We start from the raw sequence: 16,931 nt of genomic DNA, 5'->3' as shown, positions 1-16,931 counted from the left end.
GTTGTCTTTTCACTCTCTATTAATTATTGTTTCATATTTAATTGTGAATCCAAACCAAGCCAAGAGAGTCGATTCCGTACCATATCGGCCGGTATATATCGTACTGGCAAGAAAACCGGTATATATAACCCCCTTGTTTCGTACCGGAAAAAATATTGACCGTACCGACCAATTTCGGGCAATACTGGCCGATACAGAAAAAAGTTTTTTTTAAAATTTTTTTATTTAAGTTTTGTAATTTTTGAATTTTTGTTAGGGCAGAATGATAACTTATTTACATTAACTTATTAGTATTATTTGTTTTCTTAGTATGCAATAGTAACTTTTAAGCTTTCTATTTTTTATATTGTGTTTTTTTTCTTTTAATTAATACTAAAGTCTAAAATCATGAATAATTAGTTTTGAAGTGAGGAAATGTTTTATGGTAAACTTTTATATTTATTATAATATATATACACACACACATACATACATACATATATATATATATATATATATATATATATTTTTTTTTTTTAAATATAAAAAATAGCGGTAAACACGAAATGGTACACTGGTATTGACCGGTATCCGAAATATATTGTACCGCTGGCCAAACCGATACAACCTCTAGTACGGTATTGACTCCCTTGATCCAAACACATCATAATTATTATTCGTAGAATTCAATATTTAGAGTGTGGGCAATTATCATCTTACATATAGAAATTAAATGGCTCTCAAAGTCAATATTTTATTATTATTCTTCTTCTTATTTCACTCTTTTTCCTAACAACTATTAGATTTTTTTTTTTTTTGAGTAAAACTATTAGATTTTTTTTCGTGTATATGTATCATGGCATTTATGTATAAACAAAACTCAACTTCATATTTGGATGTAAATATTGTCTTAATTAAAGCTAATATTTTGTCTTATTCTTGTTTTTACTCGTTTTTCTAGTAGCTAGCTATTAGATTGTTTTTCAGTGCAACATGTATCATGACTTTTATATGTAATAAAATCTCAACCTTTATATGTGGATTTTAGTTATTCCAACAAGTAAAATATTTTGTTGTCAAATAAATGACTTGAGATCAAATCTCGTTAATAATAATAATAAAAAATTATTAGTGCATTGAAGTAATGATAAAAAGTAATAATCATGAAATGAATGTCATTATTAAGATCAAATTTTATTATAAATAAAAACTCATGTTTTTTTTCCATTTTTTTTTTTTTTTTTTTTGCTGAATAATGTTTTTTTTCCAATTTAATTCGACAGGATGCACTCTTAATGATTTCGTGATTGGACAAGGGTTTTCAATGTAGATGGTCACTTCTAACTAATATAGGGTCTAACTTCAAAAAATAAACCTCGACTTTAATTTGTGGGGTTAACTTTCATTTAATTGTTCAGGGAACAATATTACTAATTTGGTGATTAATAGGACAAGTTTAAAAAAAAAAAAAAAAATTAATGTAGATGGTCAATTCTGACTAATATCAGGCCTTCTTTTTATATATATATATATATATTTTTTTTTTTGAATTTTAATGGATGCAAAGGACAGTTATATGTGTATAAGTTTGTAACCTGAATTAATAGTTGTGAGATAGCCAGATAGGAGATCATAACTTCCAATAGAATATCAGCGAGTAATAAAATGCTAAAATTAAAACCCCTGGAAATTTCTTAACCCTTTTACTGTTTCGCAAGGATTAATGCCAATTAGCCCAGGTAGAAATTGTTACAATAGATAAAGCCTAATTACTATATCAAAGAAAAAGTGCTAATTTACATTTTCCATGTTCCTAATAGTTCATTTTTTGGTTAATAAATGGTTTACTTTGGATATTCTGAGACAATATAATATGGTCATTTTGTTTCATTCTGTAATCATTATTCAACCAAAAGTCCCAAACCAAGTATAATACCCCTAATACACATCAAGGAGATAGAGTTGATAAAAGGAATTGGGAGATGAGAAACAGGTAATCTACCATGAATCATTGTTAAGCTTGTTACCCAACCAAAAAAAATTGCTTAGCTTGGAGTGTAAAAATAGCTAAAATCGAAGTTTGAGTATCATTTTTGCATTAAACTCTTCCAATGAAAAGCACTGCTATGTTGCATAAGACAGGACCTGTCCCACAGGAAAAGGATGCAGTATTAATAAGTCGGAAAGCGTGTACCTACTAAAGCAAAAGAAAATGACATCCATTGAAATTTGGAAAAGGAGAGATAGAGCCATGCTGGGAGCCTTAAAATAAAGATGAACTTTATCTTTGGACTTTAGGCTTTGCATATTGCTATGAATACAGTATATGTTGCTATTCTAAAGAAAAATTATTCCAATGAAGACAATTAAAATCCAACTACTCCATTAGTTTGTCCAACCAAGGGCTATTCCTTAACTTGTTGCGTGCAGTGAGCCATTGACACAGATTTTTGGCAAAGAAAAATTGCATAACTTCTGAAGATAAAAATTCTCTACAGAAGATTAACCTATTATTTTTTATTAAGTCTTTTCATCAGAGATAAATTTATAGTCCACTTCATGATATAAACACAAGAATTAAGACAACAAAGTGGTTGGATCTATAATCCACTTGACATAAACACAAAGAGTTTTTCATAATTGACCTTTGTGAATTTTTCACATGATATTCGCTTGCTGGTACCTAGTACAATAGTTGTAAACAATTCTAACCCAACAAATTGTTGGGTTAGAATTGTTTACAACTATTGCAATTCTAACCCAATAATTTGTGCTGCTGGGTTATTCTCAGACCCTCCCAAATCTCATCGGGTTAGGTCGGGTGGGTCGGATTCCTGCTCAGCCCTACCAACAATTGCAACATATGTCTGTTAATTTTAAAAGAATATATTCTCCAAATATTCATTTTCCAATCATCCAAAAAAAAAAAAAAAATTCAATCAATTATATAAGAACTTATTCCATTGATTACAACAGGAAGAAGTGCATTATTTTGTGGGAGACAACAATTGTTGTTTGTTTGAATTTTAGGGTGGGAGTGAGTGACACTCTCATGTCTGTCAACTTCATTTTAAGTCTTTTTTGGCCTTTATTAGGGTCAACCCAACAAGGGCCATTTCACTATTTCAGTAAAGTGTGTCATTTTGTTCTAAGGCTTATTTTTGTTTGGTTGCATTTCCATTAGAATATCCATAAGAAAAAACCTTGGTCGTTGAGCATCTTTTACCAAATTTCTTATGTGGGTCTTTTGGCATCCAAAGTCAAAATCGATCAATCAATCGATCAATCGATTCCATCAAAAAAAAAAAAAATCGATCTTTTCTTTCTTATTTTCATGATCAAAGTTTTTTTCTTCTCAAAATCACCAATCCGGTAAAAACTATTTCCTGCGTTACTGTTTAACACGAATTAATATATCACATAAACACACGAGACAGGACTACTCTTATGTATAGATTAATCAGTCCTGCATGATCACATGCCGAAATGATTAAAGGACAAATCAAAATGGGACACAGAATTTCTGACTTTTGGTTAACCTGAACCAATCCATTACTTACAGGTACGTAAGATTTGAAAACTCATCTGGTTCAGTCACTGCCTCACTGGTGCAAAACATGCATGTGAATGTGATGCATATATCAATTTTTTATGCACACTTTAATTCTAACCACTAATTTTAAATTAAAAAGGCTAACGTGATAAAATTCCAATATCATCTTTACACTAATTTTAAACCATATGGTAGGTGATTCTGTACCTTTTTTGGCAACACTGAGGAGAGAATGATGCCCAGCAAATCACATGGCTATAACCAAACTTAGACACAGTACAAGCTAGGATGACCCTGAATGTTAAAATTTGTACCAACTAATTAACTTATACTTAATACAAATTTACTAGCTTGGGATAATTAAGCAATAATCTTCTAGTTTAGTGGCATACTTTGCCCTCCTTTATTAAAGGAACCAACGAGCTTATAAGCTAATTGCCGCTTCAGAACATAGAAACATCACATTAACATGTAAAGTCAATTTCAGGAACCATACTACTATTGTGACAAGAATTAATCAGTATGCCTCTTCTGGTCCTCTATTATAAGGTAAAATTTAGGTATATTATTTGTACTTTATTAGTCAATACAAAAATGCATTTGAATTTAATTAGAGAATCTAATGTATAACAGTTAAGAAATTGTATATATCTATCGCTCTATTTGTTTCACAGTAAAATGCTTGCTAGGCATGTAAACATATTTTCAATGGTTTAACCAAATTTTACAATTAAAAAAAAAAAAAAACCAATAAAAATGGTGAAAAAAATTTACAAACAAAAGGAGTGTAAGTTAATTTTATCCATAATAATAATAAACAAACAAACGAATCAGTGATGACCAAATTTTTAGCCAAAACCAAAGTCAATTTTTTTCTTCATATGTTAATTATAATTTTGCATTATGTGGATTGTGGTGTAATCAATGGGAGAATAGCCGGCCTGTTCGATAATAATTTAAATAAAAGTTTGATAAGTAATAGATTAATTGAAAGTATTATTAGATGGCAAGATCGAGTGTGAAATAGTAATGTATTCTATAGCTACTAAGTGACTGGCAGGGGCTACCAATATTGGAAACTATTAGAGACATAATGAAAATTATTATCCATATGATGATTAAGCACATCATGGAAAAAATTTTATACGCTTATCTGAATAAAATTGTTGTTTAATAATTGCATACTGATTTAGCATAAAATACTTCATATAATTAAGTACCTACTGAATAATAAATGTTTTGCAACTTTTGAAGCTAGCTTTTTAATATTTTATTCATATAAACACAATGTTCTGAATAGAATAATAGGAGTATATGTTCAATATTTAGATATATACTGCAACTTTTTTTTAGCAGAAAAAAAAAATTAAAAAAATTGATTCTGGCTTGCTATATCTAGGTATTGAATCATGACTGTAATTAGAGGTTGATGCGAAATTCTTTAAATCATAATCACATGATTGTGATGCATTTTCCAGATGGGATTTTTAGGGATTTGATTTGATTTGATTTTTTTCATGTGGGTTTTATTATTTTGGAGCTTACTTTTGTTTTTTTCTTGTTTGCCTTGTTGTCTTTACTTGTGAACTTTCTCGCATTGTTTCGTGGTATCGTTCAAGTATTCTACTATTCTCTTCTCCTGGTATTGGTTGAAGGACAACGTGAAGTATGAATCAAATTCTTTATTATTGTTGGTAGTTTGTGCGAAACAATGACAGTTCCCACTTTAGAATACTCAAAAGAATTGAAGGGTTTGAGAATTAAATGTGGGAGAGAATAATCTTACATATATATAGCTTGTTTGTATGGAATTGATGTCCTATATATGCTTCGGTTTTATGGTATTGGAAATTAATTTTCTCAAGCACTTATTAATGGGTTCTAGAATTTTATGAAGAAATTATATAGCCAAACTTAATTTGGTGAATATGTAGTTATGAACATCCCAATGAAAATGTTGTTTTCTTTATCTTTTCTTTTTTTTTGACTTTTTTTTCTTGTAGATGGACTTTTTTTTTTCTTCTTTGAGAAAAAAATGATGCATGGATGGACTTAGAAAGCCAATTTATCTATAAATGTATTTTGCATCATTTCGCACGTTAAAGCATGATAAACGAGAAGCCAATCACAATACCACAGCTCTTAATTAAGTCTACCAATGCACTCATAGATCATGATTAAATTAAGTTATTTGATGTTGAATATGGTTCAAGTCTGACTAAGTTGTTTAAATAATGGAAAACGCGTACGTGAGGTCTCAAGTTTGAAATCCCAGCTCAACCCCGAGAATATATGACAAAGCACTGATCTCCTAATGGACTAGCAAGTTTATATATATCAAAAACTATATTAATAATAATAATAAATAAATAAAAAGAAAAAGTAAAGAAAATTTAGACAGAGAATTGTAGTTCTCATTGTACAACAGTAATGGTCCTCGTACATCAGAAATTACAGATACCAATTTTCTTAGATTCCCTTCATTAATCAAACTATTTTTCGTTAGGTCGAGAGTATTAAAGTTTAACTGTCATTTTCTTGTGTGCCTAATACAGGGTTTAAAAAGTAAAGACCCTTGACTTCAATTATAAATTTGTAACTATTAAATTATAATGTATATATACACACACACATTGTTTAGATTAGAGCCGACCCTATTCTAATCTTCTCAGAAACTTCATTGATTGATTAATTACAACTTCTCCAAGAACCTTATAATTGTACAGGCTTAAACTAAATATTCATCTTCTTCTCGGAAGCCTCCTTGATTGATTACAACTTCTTAATTGTACAAGTAATTTGTTTGCGACAAGAAATTAAGAAGGGCATATACATAAAATTTTGATCTTATTTAAGAAAATACAAGCTTGAAGTTGCATTATAATAAGCTCTTTTTTCCCCAATGCAACAATTGACTGTATGATATATTTTATTGAACTTCTCACCGTCATCTAATTAACTTTTGAGCAAGATTTAGGTACAACATTTATGTGCTGTTTCTTAGGTTCCCCACTTAAGATTTTACCATATGAATACTTTCTTATGAGATGGAAGTATATTTTTTAGTTAAGTAATCACACGGCTAAATATTAAGAGGAGAACCTAAGAAATAACATCTAAAATATTATATTTAAGTTTTGACCTTAACTTTTTGTGTGACATTATCTTTTAAGAATGTGTCTTGTACAAGGAGGACCACATGAGTTTTAGAGCATTTTAGCGAAAACTAATCTTTGTCTTTCTTGTGTTTGTTTCATCACTAGTGAAGTTTCATCTTCAAATTAACTCGAATATAACTTATTTGTATTCCACCCCTCCCCCCCCCCCCCCCCCCCCCCAAATGTCTTCTTTTTATATGACATTTAAAAAGTAGATCGTACTACCTCAGATATTTCATCTTTGTTGGTTACAAAGATTGTTTTGCTCCTAACACTTCTAATTAGACGATATGTTCGAAATTTTAGGTTCGTCAAAAAACAGGTCATTACCAAGTTCTGTTTGGTTTATCAATTGATGTTGTGACACTTGATGGTTTATCCTTTTACTAATCTTTAAAATTATTTTGTAATGAGGAATAATTAGCCATTAGAACTATATATGAAGGTGAAAATAACTTATAAGATGGAATATGAAAATGAAAATTGTTCAATTTGAGGTGGGGGGTGGGATGATTTTCCAAGATATGAAAAATAACATTTTTGCCCAAACTTCTAAAATTGGAATGGTTGATTGAAATTTTTGTTTGTTTGAACGATATAACTTGTTGATTATGTTGTTAATTGGGCGCTCGTTTTACAATAAGACATAATTCTTATAAACATATATTTTTTCAAAATTGTTTAGTATCTTTTGAGATGAAATAAAGAGCACGAGGAAATAGTTTTTATTGTGTGTGTATATATATACACTAAAAACTATTTCTTCTATATTATTTATTTAGTTACTAAATATTTTAGAAGATTCACATATGCATAAATAATTTTAAAAGCTCAAAGAAACAATATTCTGAGAACTTTATTTATATATATATATCGAGGTTATACATATCCGTTACTTTTGGTTGATGCACAAAGCTGGTTGATGCACAAAGCGAACAACTTTTTTTTTTGAGGAAGTACAAAGCGCACAACTTGTTTAAGAAAAAGTGCAAAATTTAGGAAACATTTCTTTAGGTAAATACATTAGGTTTACAAATTAAATTCAAATACATGAATGGACTGACCAATGAAGAACAAACAATGATTTTCTCAAAAAAAAAAAAAAAAAGAACAAACAATGTTCTTCTAAAAAAAAAAGAAAAAAAAACTTATCAAACGAAAAATATATATATATATATATATTCCAAACAATTAAATACAATAAATATATAAAGAATAAATTTTCAAAATACTAGTCATACCCTTAACTTGTGTGTATAATTAGTGTGGAAGGAATGAATCTTTCCTTAATCAGATATTGTCCATTTTGGGAATGGGCCAAAGGCCAATGCCACCCTCACGGATTTGTTCAATGTCACATTAGGGAGAGACGCCTCCCACATCGTGTGACTTTTCTAAAAAAAAAAAAAATTGTGTGACTTAAAGCAGATATAATCTATATGAGTGAGCTTATCGATCATCACATAGTTGGCTGGATGAATTTTTCGTAAAACTGTTTTGGAAGCAAACTTATTTCATTAAAAAAAGCTAAACAGAATAACAAAAAGAGCAGAAAACAACTGCATTTCAAATTGTGACCAAGAATTAGGATTTGGATTTTAACTGATTTATCTTTAAAAAAAAAAAAAAAAAAAATCCTTTAATCCAATTATCCAATGTTCAAAACCCAGACTCTGACTGTTGGATCAACCAGATCTCAAACGCATCCAACGGTGTAAAACCAAGAAATACGTTCCACCTGTTCCACAGTAACCAAAACCCACAAACACTCTTATCTGTCATCGCCACAGGAAAAAATTGCCACCGCATTATCATCATCATCATATCATCCAAAATCTCATGCCACTCCCACTCTCCCATTCCAATATCTCTCTCACGCCGCCACTGTATTTTCAGTAACAAAAACAATTTTCTAAAAAACAAAAACAAAAACAAAAAGTAAAAGTAGTGACGCGACCTTTAACATCACCTTATAAAAGTCCATCTCTCTCTTGCTCTTTCTCTCTCTTTTTTCTCATTTTCCCGATGACCGCGAAACGAAACGATTCTGGTTCGAATTACTAAGAGAAAGAAGAAGAAGAAAAAAAAAACGTTTTTTTTTTTTCTTTTCCGGTAATGGGAGAGAAGAACGACGTCGTTTTGCGAACTTTCAGGGCGTTGGTGGAAGGCGCGGACCGAAAGTTCGCGAGGGTTCGAGACGTTCCGGCGTACGGTCACGTGACGAGCCAGCAGTACTTCCACAAGGTCTTCAAGGCGTACACCAAGCTCTGGAAGTACCAGCAGGATCACCGGTCGGAGCTCGTCGACTCCGGTCTCCACCGCTGGGAAATCGGCGAGATCGCCAGCCGGATCGGCCAGCTCTACTTCGGCCAGTACATGCGGACCAGCGAGGCCAGGTTTCTCGTCGAGGCTTACGTGTTCTACGAGGCGATTCTCAATAGGCGCTACTTCGAAGGATCCAAAGGCTTCGGGAAAGATCTCGGGGTTAGGTTCAAGGAATTGAGGTTTTACGCCAGGTTCTTGCTCGTTTCGTTGATTTTGAACCGGACCGAGATGGTTAAGGGCCTCACGGACTTGTTCAAGGCTCTCGTCGATGAGAGCAAAGCTTGTTTCCGGGTAATTTTTCTCGCGGAATTGGTTTTTGTTTACTCGCATTTCGGTTAATTGAGAAAGTTGTTTGAGTTTCCTTATTGTTTGATTAAATTTCATTGATTCACATCGAATTTTTGGACTTAAATATAGCTAAAAATTGAGCATGGCCACGTTAATTTCATATACTTTCCGTTTGAGATCTTTGAAGAAATGTATTGTTTGTAATTTGAATTTCAGGACACAGAGAAATTGTTTTTTTTTTTTTTTTAGCTGAATTTTCAAGGGTTTTATTTATTTCTGCAAGAACTTCCGATAGGGTTTTCGTTTATGCAATCTGGAATTTACTAATTTCTGAATGCAAATATGTATTATTGATTTGAAATTTTATATATGTTCCAGATCAGAGGTTCCTGAAAGTATATATATATTTTTTGAAATTTAATGGTCAAGGAGTAAGCTCCAAGGTTGTGAAATGGGTATTTGTTTATATAATGTGGTGGTTCCATTATTGGACCAAATGTGGTTGAATGGTGAATTTTATAGTTATATGTATGCATAGCTGGTCTGTCCAGTTTGACTTGCTTGGTTGACAGGGTGACTAATAGATGCAGATGGGGTAATGGGTAGAGTGAGAGAGAAGTAAGGAAACATGAAAAAAAAAAAAAAAAAAAGTAAAGAGAAAGTCTCAACTCTTTTGGCAAGACTCTGGGTGTCACTAATTTGTTGGTTCTTATATGGCAATATAAAACAAATGGTCAGATTCTGTTTCATGGAAAAATCAGCACTCGAATTAGCAATTTTTTTATTTGTAGGACTTGAAAACCTGAAAGGCCAAAGAAACTAAAATGCTGTGGGCTTAAGGGTTTTTTTAGTTATTTTTATTTTTACTTTTTTCCTTTTTCTCTGTAGAGCAATGGAGCACCAACATCAAGAAATTTTGAGCATAAATATCAGTGGTAGTCTAAACTATGAATGCTTAGTTGGCCTGACTGTCTCCTTTAGCATTTATATAATTTTACTGTTGAACTAAGTGTTTACTTGGTCTGATCAATTTTAGAACTTAGAAATTGTGAGGAGAGATCTTTAGTGCTAATCTAATGTTGTGTTGCCTGAATTGCAAATTGAATGAATGAGCGAAAGTAGAACTGTAAGATTGTTTTACTAAATACCAGTGACCTTCTTAGTGGCCACTTATTGATAGGTTTTTCATAAATCAAGCTATTAAATTTATTTACTGAAAGTTAAATGTAACTTTGACGATGTAAAGTGTGGTATCTATAAGAATCAGAAATATCAGTTTAAGCTGTGTTTTTTAAATGTCCAGCTCCCGTTTAAGTTATTTGCATGATTATTAGCATGGGCTTCATTAATTCCTTCTCAATTTGACTGGTTTTTATTTAAAACCTTTATTTGAATTTTTGCTAAGTCATTGATTTAAACTACTATCTGTGGTATACTAACATGATTTAGGACATCTATACTATCTCTTGTTAGGAAACAAACTTTAAAGAATGGAGGCAAGTGGTGCAAGAAATTGTCCGCTTTATGAAAGTTGATACGGCCTTTATGAATGTCAGGCCTTTGCGTTATTGTGCCATGTTTGATTCCCATCAAGCTTCTCTTCCGTATGTGGCTCGCTTCCATGCAAAGAAAGTTCTAAAGTTTCGAGATGCACTGCTGACAAGCTACCACCGGAATGAGGTGAATAACCTTTTCATGTTTAGATGTCTCATTCTTGATTTTAGATCGGCTGGAACAAAAATCAATAATTAAACCCTGCATAAAGGAAAATTTTGACATTATGTATTGTCACTTTCAGGTCAAATTTGCAGAACTTACTTTGGACACTTTTAGAATGCTGCAATGTTTGGAGTGGGAGCCAAGTGGGTCTTTCTATCAAAAGCAGCTAGTTGAATCAAATGGGAACTGCATTTCAACTGATCATTCTGGAGCTTCTGGATTGATTGATATAAATTTGGCTGCAGACATGACTGATCCAACCTTACCACCAAATCCAAGGAAAGCTATTCTCTATCGTCCATCTGTAACACATTTGATAGCGGTGAGTTTTAAAGCCATTACTTAATTGTCTATACTGTGGCCACCTGCTTGGTTTCTTGTAGTCAACTGAGTTGTAGCTTCTGTTAATGGAATCAGAAGAGAATTCGTAAATAAATTCATAATCTCTATCTGTAGGTGGTCCATTTGCTTGCATATATAGGCTCTTTAGTAACTAAGCTCATTTGGAGATCGTATCTTTCCTTGGAGGAATGCATATGATAATGTGATTTCACCCTCCTTTAGACATAAAATATAGATGGTGTGCCCTATAACGCAATATTTGTCGTCGCATTTTTTTCTTTGCTGTGAAGAAATCTTGGATGTGGTTGTCTTTGACATTTTCTTGTAAACAGCTGATGCTATCTAATGCAAAATTTTTGTGTATTAATACTCATATTATCAGTATTTAAGACTAAATAGCTTGGCAATGTCTTAATCAAAACTTCACAGCACTGGCTTATGTAGCATCTGTAGCCAGTTTTACTGCATGATTTGTGAATACATGTACTTTTTATACAGTACATATTTTCTTTATTTATCTCATGGCTTTTTCATTGTTGAGGCTGATTTTTAACTATGTGGTGCATGGGCAGGTTATGGCTACAATTTGTGAGGAGCTCCCTCCAGATAGTGTTATGCTAGTATATCTATCAGCCTCAGGTTTATATCACTTATATATTTCTGGAATAATAATTAACTACTCCGCTTTTTAGTGACCTCAATGATCAATCATGCAGGGAATGCTGGCCATAGTAATAATGTTAGTCAGATGGAAGGATTTCAGAAATCTTCAAAATACAAAGTTTCTTCTCAGTTCTCACAAGAGCAGAGTAGCTCTATGTCTGAATCTAGTTCTAATGATAGGGGAGAGTCAACTGGCTATTATGATAGTTATCTGTGGTTTGGTTCAAGAGGAAACAGTGGTAGGTACCCATACTGAATCCATGCTTGGTCCTGTTTTTATTAGGAGCATTTATGCTTAGAAACTTGTTAATTATTACCTAGTTTCCATGCCATTTATATTTGGGAGAAGTTCCCAAACTATTTGTTTGTTCTAACACATCTTTTGTTGTATTTCTCAGTTTCAAATAATCTTTACCCTGGTGATATAATTCCTTTTACCCGAAGACCTCTTTTCTTGATTATTGATAGTGACAACAGCCATGCATTCAAGGCAGGTTTGTCAAAACTTTTGTATGACTTGATAGGCTATTCTAGAGTGGTATTTCTGTTCTAAATCAGATTTTGCCACTTAAAAAAACATATGTTTTATGGTTACTGTCACATCTAAACTACTTATTTGATATTCGAGTTAAGTTTTGACATGTTATTAATGGAATTCAGATATTAGCAAAGGAGGATCTTAATGTAACAATAACTTCATCATGGCATTTGTAGGGCCCTTTTCACTAAAGGATGTGTTTGGGGATAAGCTTTAAGGAACAAGTACTTGCAATGCCACTAGAATGTTTATAATATTTCACTCATGGATCATATCTTCTAGGATTACAATATTTACCCCTAAATTCAATGTATGCAAGATTAATCATAACGTACATATGTTTTTGAAGCATTATTTGGTCCTTTTAATGATTTAAATATAAGCTTTGGCTATATAAGTTTTGCATTGCAAGATTTACTGTTTATGATTGTATTTGGTTATCATCTCTGTCAAGTTGCTTACATGTGAATGACAAATGATTTGCAGGTTTTACATGGTGCAGAGAGGGGAGAGGCAGCTGCTCTACTCCTTTCACCTATGAGGCCAGCATTCAAGAATTTATCTTATGTTGATATATCAAAAAATGGAAGTCAGTTTACCTTTTTCTTGACCGCTCCCCTACCAGCATTTTGCCAAATGGTTGGCCTCCACTCTTCTGATATTAACGCTGTAAGTTAATTACAATACTTTTTTGAATTCTTTTAAGTTGATTTATTCTGGTTATTCCAATATGTTCATGAGGTTATACTTTTAGGATGTTTACAATGATGCTGAAAACATACTCTCCACTGCGTTCTCTGAGTGGGAGGTAATACTTTGTACATCCACTAGCGTGAATATAGTTTGGGCACAAGTTTTAAATGATCCGTTTATTAGGCGGCTAATTCTAAGGTACTTGTCTTTCATTTTAAGCATACTATCATTTTTTTATTGGTAATTATTGTTGATGCCAAATATGAATATGAATGACCTTGATTGGTCTATTGAGGATCTAGAGCCTGACCTCATTGTTTTGAGAGCTTTCAGCTTTGTTGTTGTAGTTATTGTTCAAGCCTAGCATTGGTCCAATTGGTCTGACAAGAGGACCTAACTGAATTTGAGCTCTAATTGTTGATGGGGCATCCCATATTGAAAAGAAAACAATGACAAATGTCTTCTTTTTTGAATCTTGTTATTTATTGTTTTAGATAATTAGTGAATGGTCATTTGATGTTGGTTTTCTCCACAGATTCATATTCTGCCGATCAGTGCTTTCATTCTTCTGCCTTCCAGAAGATAGTGATCAATATGTACCCGTTTGCCTACCCCATCTACCTAGTTCTATCTCACCAAAATCTGAAGTTGTGCGGTCTTCTGTCCTCCGGCTTGCAAAGCACTTCAGCGTTGCTGACTGTTTTCACTTCAATGACACGTAATCAGGACCAAAGACGTTGAAACAAGCTTGTAAAGTTATGTTACAGCCCTCGGGCGCTTTAATAGTTTCTGCAATTTAATGGGACAGTGAGAATTAGAAGCATACCAGGGGCTTTTCAGGGGAGTTCAGGGGGAATATAATTGGTTAGTGAGGCTTCAGCTGCCAATTTGGAGATTATATGTCCGAGCGTGGTTGCTTCCGCATGTTTTATTGCCTGTGTGCAACCCACAGCTTCATCAGTCTGGTGGTTTGCTGATATTGGTTGGATGGGTGTTTGATTATTTGTAGGGTGTGCTTGAGCATTGCGGGTTAATTGATAGAGTTTCCATTTTAGTGCTAATTGTTTATACCATTGTAAAAGAAAATCAGGTAGTCAAAATGATATAAATTCCACCTTTTTTTTTGGTTGAAGTTGTTACAAATTTTCTGGAAGAAGTTGCTGACCAGGATGTTAACGTATCTAATAATATATTAAATTATTAAAGAGTACCTTCTTCAGAATTTGAGCTACTTTTGTATCCCATTTTATGGGCCTGGCTTTCATCTTCTTGTAATTCCTGATTTATTAATGGGCTCAAGTAGGCTGGTGTAGCCGCGTTGGAGTGTCTTATTCAGACAAAAACGTTTTAGTTCCAAAAAAAACTAATACTGGCAACAACGTTTCTGCAAAGAGTAACATTAGGGCCACAAGTTTTTTCATAATTTGTTCAAATAGCAAGTTGTGAGTGGTGAAGTTATGGACCTACAATTTTTACTCCACCTTCACAACTTGCTAGGTGAGCAAGTTGTGATCTAGAAATTATCCTTACGCAAAGGTTAAAGAAAGGATTCAAAGAAGATGCAACGAGCCCAAGCAATGTGATCTATTAATAAAGTATTCAATAATTCATATGGACTCCTTGATTTCCCTCTCTACCTCTCTCTCCTTCTCTTTTGGGACATTTTTATCTTTTCATTTCTAAATGCAAACTTGTGTGGTTTAGATTTTTAGCTTGATTATTGTATTGAGAAATGATATGTTTACAATATTTTTACAACAAATCATAAGTGGCAGGTTGTTATTGATTGTTATTGTTATGGCAAAAAAGTAATTTTAGTGTTAGTTTCAAATTTGAACTAATAACAACTAACTACTTGTGATTTGTTGTAAAAATGTTGTAGACGTAGCACCTCTCGTATTGTATTTACTATTTTCTCCTCTTTTGTAAAAAAGTTACGGACTCATATGTCTTGGGACATATTGCAACTAAAATCAATGCCATCAACACTCTCAGACTGAGAAAGTAAGAAGCCAATCCTAATTTAAGCCCACCCTGGTTCTTAAACAATTAAAAACTAGAGCAGCCAATGACCAATTATGAATCACATCATCCCTCTTGTCAATTACAACTTGGAAAAAGGGGAGCCATTCTCATTGTGTTGCCCAAATATATGTGCTCTTCTAGGTTTCCAACTATAAAGCCTGTCATATGCCTAACTAAATTTTGAGGAGTGTAGAAGTGTCATTAGTGAGACAATTTTTTCAAAAGAACCAAATCCCTCAAACAATTTCATTAGTTAGCAAGGTTTTGAAACTATTTAGCAATCTAACAAATTGAGTCTGTTAGACTTAATTTTGCTCTTTGAAATCAAGCGAGGTGGAGTCGAGTTTCAATTGGAAATCAAGTGTTTCACACTCGAGTTTCATACTTGAGAGTGAAACACTCAAGTTCCATAGTAGAAACACCAACCCAGTGCAAGGCGGAAACAAACTTCTCAAATCTCCCTACAATAGCAAACCCACGCCCTCTGATCTTCTGCAAAAACAATAAACCCAAACCCAAACCCAGGTGAATCCAAAGGGACACCGTATTTCTGAGAGTTGAGGGAATACCTTTTGGTTTGTGAAGGTTCCGAGAAGCGGCAGCAAGGCTCCTTCTTCCTCATGCATTTGGTTTTCACGTTTGGTTTCCTTCATCTCTATGTTTTTCTTGTCTGGGTCTTTTGATTTGGTTTCCTCCAGCTCTATGTTTTCTTATTCTCTGGTCTGATGAAATTCGTAGTCTGGCAGGGAAATCAAGTCGTGGAGACTTGAGTTCCATGGAACTCGACCTCTTCACACTCAATTTAGCACAACAAAATCGAGTTTTCTACACTCAATTTGTTAGATTGCTAAATAGTTTTAAAACCTTGCTAACTAATGAAATTGTTTGAGGGATTTGGTTGTTTTTTATTTATTTATTTTTTTTAAATCTCATTGGTGAAGCTTCCAAAAAAAAGTAAATATAAAATTTTCGCCTTAAGAATTATAAAATGGAAATAATTTTTAGGGGTGTAGATTATGCAACCAACCATACATGATAATATGATGGAAAATGCTAGAACCACAATTTACTCATATAACAAATTGTGGCAAAAGTTGTAATCCTAACATTACTATAATACGATCACTTTTAACAAATCTGGAGTAGGAGCACCAACATACACCTTTCCACACTCATTTTTACAGGGAAAAAAAATTCAAAACAAACTCCATTTATGGTGCGGCACAAATTTTCCTCATAGTCGTTGAAGGAAAAATATGATCAAAGCCCATTTCCGGAGTTTTTGTGCAATGTCAACTTGGTGGGGGGCCAAATTTAAACTCGGGGCAATCCATGTAACTCATATAAGGCAAAAGTAAAACCCACTCTCTGCGCAGTTGGTTGGTCGAATAAAAACTTCGTAACATGGCATTTAAGCATAGAAAGTCAAACCTGTTGGCTTAATTCGACAGGTTACTTTGACAATCAAATTAGTGGTTAAACTGTCGATAGTTTTTAGTTTAACTGACCTTCGTTTATGTTTCTAACAGAGAATTCCAAGGTAAATTCTCCACTCTCCCAACTATTTAATAAGCTACTAGCCTACTGCAAAGAAGTGGTTAAACTTAAAAGTCCCGTATGTTTTTGAAAAGCAAAGTTATGACAATAT

At 33.0% G+C, this 16,931-nt stretch overlaps 1 protein-coding gene across 2 annotated transcripts; it reads left to right on the top strand.

Annotated features, from left to right (window-relative positions):
• Positions 1-8,486: 8,486 nt before the first annotated feature.
• Positions 8,487-14,463, top strand: LOC126732431 (uncharacterized). Of its 2 annotated transcripts, XM_050435276.1 has the most exons (9): positions 8,491-9,306; positions 10,777-10,983; positions 11,102-11,344; positions 11,937-12,003; positions 12,081-12,266; positions 12,426-12,517; positions 13,052-13,234; positions 13,320-13,456; positions 13,794-14,463. In XM_050435276.1, exons 1-9 carry the CDS (start codon positions 8,806-8,808, stop codon positions 13,978-13,980), a joined length of 1,803 nt encoding a protein of 600 aa, XP_050291233.1. In that variant the 5' UTR covers positions 8,491-8,805; the 3' UTR covers positions 13,981-14,463. The 2 variants fall into 2 exon arrangements, 1 of the variants encoding a protein (XP_050291233.1); XR_007659473.1 differs by lacking the exon at positions 13,794-14,463 and having other exon boundaries at positions 8,487-9,306; positions 12,426-12,521.
• Positions 14,464-16,931: the final 2,468 nt, after the last annotated feature.

This window comes from Quercus robur, chromosome 6, assembly GCF_932294415.1.
Source record: "Quercus robur chromosome 6, dhQueRobu3.1, whole genome shotgun sequence".
Lineage (NCBI taxonomy): Eukaryota > Viridiplantae > Streptophyta > Magnoliopsida > Fagales > Fagaceae > Quercus > Quercus robur.
Note: the sequence above shows the minus strand (reverse complement) of the source record. Positions and strands in the feature narration are given on the sequence as shown.

Coding starts and splice junctions, on each gene's coding strand:
- LOC126732431 (XM_050435276.1), top strand. CDS start 8,806: ATGGGAGAGAAGAACGACGTCGTTTTGCGAACTTTCAGGGCGTTGGTG. Junction 12,004..12,080: donor AGTATATCTATCAGCCTCAG/GTTTATATCACT, acceptor TCAATCATGCAG/GGAATGCTGGCCATAGTAAT. Junction 13,457..13,793: donor ATTAGGCGGCTAATTCTAAG/GTACTTGTCTTT, acceptor TTTTCTCCACAG/ATTCATATTCTGCCGATCAG.